The sequence below is a fragment of the Saccostrea cucullata genome, unplaced genomic scaffold, assembly GCF_032062105.1.
Source record: "Saccostrea cucullata isolate Sc308-1 unplaced genomic scaffold, CSIRO_AGI_Scuc_v1 ctg19672, whole genome shotgun sequence".
Taxonomy (NCBI): Eukaryota; Metazoa; Mollusca; class Bivalvia; order Ostreida; family Ostreidae; genus Saccostrea; species Saccostrea cuccullata.
In genome coordinates this window covers 26358-31332 of record NW_026927690.1, presented here as the reverse complement: position 1 = coordinate 31332, position 4975 = coordinate 26358, and the positions used below count along the sequence as shown (strand labels likewise).

General features: G+C 36.1%; 1 protein-coding gene across 1 annotated transcript; it reads left to right on the top strand.

The window, feature by feature from the left end:
- The first annotated feature begins 1044 nt into the window (after positions 1–1044).
- On the top strand, positions 1045–3700 carry LOC134275234 (putative nuclease HARBI1). The gene is made up of 4 exons (XM_062757507.1): positions 1045–1084; positions 2214–2312; positions 2569–2571; positions 3348–3700. Exons 1-4 carry the CDS (start codon positions 1045–1047, stop codon positions 3698–3700), a joined length of 495 nt encoding a protein of 164 aa, XP_062613491.1.
- The last annotated feature ends 1275 nt before the right edge of the window (positions 3701–4975 follow it).

Below are 4975 nucleotides of genomic sequence, written 5' to 3'. Positions count from 1 at the left end.
TTCAAAGAATTGATGCATTTTCACTATATAATCAATACAGCCCACCCCCACCCAACACCAGAACCCCTGACCCTGGGGCATCAATTTCTAAATTTTAGAATAGGCACTTTTGCCTATTCTAACTTTGTACTTCCTTAGTTTATTTAATACCTAGGAACAAAGAAGAAGTCTTTCAAAGAATTAATTTTTTAAAATATATAATCAATAGAGCCCCGCCCCAACACCAGAACCCCCTACCCTGGGGCCATAAAATTCACAATTTTGTAAGAAGTACTCTTGCCCATCATAACTATGTACTTAGTTAGTTTATTTAATGCCCAGGAGCAGAGAAGAAGACTTTCAAAAGATTTCATGTATTTTCACTATATAATCACTAGAGCCCCACCCTAACACCAGAACCCCCTTCCCTGGGGCCATAAAATTCACAACTTTGTAAGAGACACTCTTGCCCATCATAAATATGTATTTAGTTAGTTTATTTAATGCCCAGGGTCCACCGCCATAACCCATTCTTAAGTCTGATAATGTTCTCAAGTCTGAGAATTTTCTCAAATCCTAAATTCTCAGACTCAGCCGCCGCCATAAACTTTTGAGTAATAAAAAAATTCTCAATTTCAGTTTTATTCTCAAATATTTGAGTAAACAAAAATGGTTACTTAAGAATATTCTCAACCATCCAAAATGGCTGCTGTGCATAGAAGAAGAAATCTCAGACGAAGTGTTTTACCACGTCCAAGAGTGTTTAGGGACAGGAACAACCCATTGGAGACGCTGGAGGAGGAAGAGATTTTTCAGCGATATCAATTCCGACCCGCTACGATTAAATACATGACGAACTAAAAACTGACACTAACAGGAACAGTTCAATTTCCCCTCTCTTCCAAGTTTTGCTGTTCCTACGTTTCGTGGCGACAGGGGCTCATCTGCGTCTGGTAGGGCAGTCTCGGGATTTCAGAATCATCCGTGGGCAGATCTGTCAAAGCAGTTGCCTCAGCTATAGTTGCTGTTTTCGCCAGACTTTACATTTGTTTTCCTGTCGGAGAAATGGCAACAAAAGTTATAGAAGGTTTCCGGAGAATAGCTGGTACGTAAATGACATGTAAAACCTCAGTAGCAGTTTCCTCAATTCAAACGTTAGCGCCACATGCATTTTAATGTTTATCACTTACTATACTAATAAAATCCCGTTTCCTGATGTCAAGTTTCCGTGCAACTTCTTAAAACTCATATGCTTTATCCCCGAAACTGTAAAGTTAAACAGAAACACACAAACGTACCGCTCATTTTACTTCTTTTCTTCATTATAAGAGTTCCAATATAAGGGGGAATACTGCATGAGAAAGACGCGCGGATCCATTGGCATGTGTTCTCCCCGAATACTACAATACGAATACGCACAGTAGATCATTTTCTTTTTTTCTTATAAATAGCATATCATAAACATGTCTCGATTTTATTTCTTGAAAGAATAAAATAGATATCTAAGCTAAATAAGCAACATTTAATAAGTCATCCTAATTATCATTATTCAATTATCAGAGGTGTAAGGAAATGAGGAAGACATCAAAAGTTGATGTCTAAATTTTAAAAAAGTTTAAATAATATATGAGATTTGAAAAAAATAGAGGAAAAACAAATAAAACAAAAAGCTTTTGTTGAAGAAAAGGGGGATTTAATCATTTTAATTTTTCTTATTGGAGGGGGAGGCACTGGCATTACAATAGCTGTTTTCTACAGAATTCTACATGTACTGATCGGCATAATTGCCCCCCTCCCCTATCCTGGTTCCCAGGCACGTAGCATCGTTTTTGAAAGTGGGGGGAGGGCAGCCAGAGAAAATTTTTGTTTTAATTACTTACCTGGGAAAGTTAACAAGCAATAAAAAAAAAGGTAATTGCCCAAACTCGAAAATCCTATTTAGTTACGGGGGTGGGTGGGTTAGAGGCAAACTTTTTCACATGCAGCCTTCTTTCAGTACCAATTTCTTTGCATAAAATACTACATTTCCCTTATATCTCTTTGCCATATTCAAAACTGAGGGGGGGGGAGCAACCTGCCTTTCAATAATCATTTTCAATAGTAAGGGAAAAAAGGGGGCAGCTACGTGCCTGGTTCCTACGGTTATGTAATTTATATTTTTGTAATAATTGAAAAAACATTACACTGCAATATATGTACAGTGCATATGTTGGACTATGACTTTATCTTTACAGGTTTTGCAAATGTGTTTGGATGCTTAGATTGTACACAAATCAGAATAAGTACGCCACATGAGAATGAAGCCGACTATGTGAACAGGAAAGGTTTCCACAGTTTGAACATACAGGTAAAAGAACAAGTTTTATTTATTTACTTATGATGAAAAGTATTTTCAATAAAATTTTTACAATAATTAGTTAATCTACATAGTTTGAACGTTCAGGTACTACGTGTGCATTTCACAAAATTAAATAAATATTTTTAAATCTCTTTCAATTTCCCTCCTAATATTTTTTAAAAAAATAAATAAAAGCCTGAATAGATATTTTTATGGAATAATAACGGGTAGTAATGTTATGTTTATTTCAGATGGTATGTGATCCGAATTTCCGAATCGAATCGCTCTCTGCCCGATGGCCTGGGTCTTGTCATGATGCCAGAATTTGGAGGACATCTGCTTTATACCAAAAATTTGAAAATGGGGTCGGTATTAGTAACTTCTTGCAGTACTACCTTCATATTCACTATATTAATACTGTTGTGTACTCATTATGTGAATTTCTAATTCAACATTGGTCGGCCATTGTGGCCCCGCCCTATCCCTGGGGGTCATGATTTGAACAAACTTAAATCTACACTACCTGAGGATGTTTCCCCAGTAGTTTCATCTTTCCTGGCACAGTGGTTCTTGAGAAGAAGATTTTTAAAATATACCACCAAATTTTCATTAATTCCCAATTACCTCCCCTTGAATGAGGGCGTGGCCCTTCATTTGAACAAACTTGAATCCCCCTCACCCAAGGATGCTTTGTGGCAAGTTTGGTTGAAATTGGCCCAGCGGTTCTTAAGAAGAAGTTGAAAATGTGAAAAGTTTACAGACACAGACAGATAGACGGACGCCGGACAAAATGTGATCAGAAAAGCTCACTTGAGCCTTCGGCATTTGTCGTTATGAAAAATTACAAAATTAAAATTTTCAAATTCATTATAATTGTCATGTACTCATTATGTGAATTTCTAATTCAATACATGTAATTAGTAAACGACAATACTACATGCAATATGCATACAAAACCTGCTTTTGCACAGGCCAACTACTAGCAAGTTATATGAATTATAACTACAATCACATTTCATTTTTAATGCAGGTGATGTTAACGGTATTCTACTAGGAGACTCTGGGTATCCACTCACAAAATATTTATTAACTCCCTATTTGACGCCTCGTGACCCATCTGAAGAGAGATCCAACTCAAGTCTTTGCAGAACACGGGTTGTGATTGAACAAACTTTTGGAATTCTAAAGAGAAAATTCCAGGCATTGCATTTCGGTCTTCGGACAATACCTGACCAGGCAGTCACATACGTTACAGCATGTTGTATACTTCAGAACATTGGTGTGGAGAGAAAGGACACCATGATCAGCAGTGACAGCAAAGACTTGAATATTGCGGAGCCCCACGTAGTCGCTACGAGGTCGACAATGGTTTTCGAGGGGTGAAAATTTTCAATGTTACACTCAACATGCTCAACTACATGCAATATTTATTATATTATACTGAATGTTTTATACAAAAACATGTTACAGTGAACCGGGCGCGCATAAATTCCGCGCAATCGCTATTTTTTGTAATACCACCCGTCGTCAAGCAATGTTGACTGTTGCTACGCAGGAGGGCGTGGCTTCATTATTCAGCGGGTAGTAGTGTTTTTTATCAAATGTTTCTCGACGAATCAGATTCAAGTAATTTACATGAAAGTTATATTAACAAATATTTGTCACAGTTTTCTCAGCAGCTACTCATCACCGATGCTTGAAATTTTAGCACATTCTTTGCCGAGGTATGCCATATGGTATATTCATTTCTTTCAAAATCTGTTGACAACTTCCTGTTTATCCGTGCATCTGCCCATAACTGAACTTGTGTACATTAACATGATAGTGTATCTTCACATCAGAGCGGGGTTATCACTTGTGAGCATTGGCTCACATACTTGTTAATTTTTTCTACATTTCTGATAAGAGGCCCATGAGTGCAGTTATATATTATCAAGAAAAAAAAGGAATAAAGAACGCTTTTCAAGTTTGATTATTTTAGAGTTTAATATTTTTTGTTAAATATGTAGTATGAAAATTTCTCTCTCGTGCACATTGCACATATTAATATATCTATTAACATTCTGGCAATGTTGTTAATTGTTCCACAAGACAGGGGAAGGATCCTTGAAAAGCCAGTTTTTGTTTCTTTAAAGTCAGAACCTCCTTCTTTAAAGTTAGAATTTCCCTCTCCTCTCTAATCCTTTCTAGCTCCTCCTCTAGTCTTTTGTTGTCAAGGTCAAAGTTCCTCTTTTGTAGTTCATCTAAGAATTTCCTCGATTCCTTCACTGTAAAATTTTAAACGAATTAATGTGTGTGTATAACAGAAGAAAATGTTATGTTTCTGTGTTCATGTATATTATTTCATCATTTGACTGTGTCTGCATGCAGACTGTCTGAATTATTAACAGTAATTGTGGGTTGATTACAATTAAATAAGTTCTAGCATATTTAATAGAGATTATTGTAGTGAAAGATTTATTAATCTGATAAACAACAACAAAATTTAAATTAATTTGAAATTGTTAATAAATTCATTCAAAGTTTACAAACCTTTGTTGGTTACTTTCTTTTTTCCTTTTGGTTGCTCTGCAAATTAAATGCAAAAAAAATACGGGTAAGTAATACATATATACCAACATAAACATAAGAGGCCCTGGAGCCACCTTTACCACGATG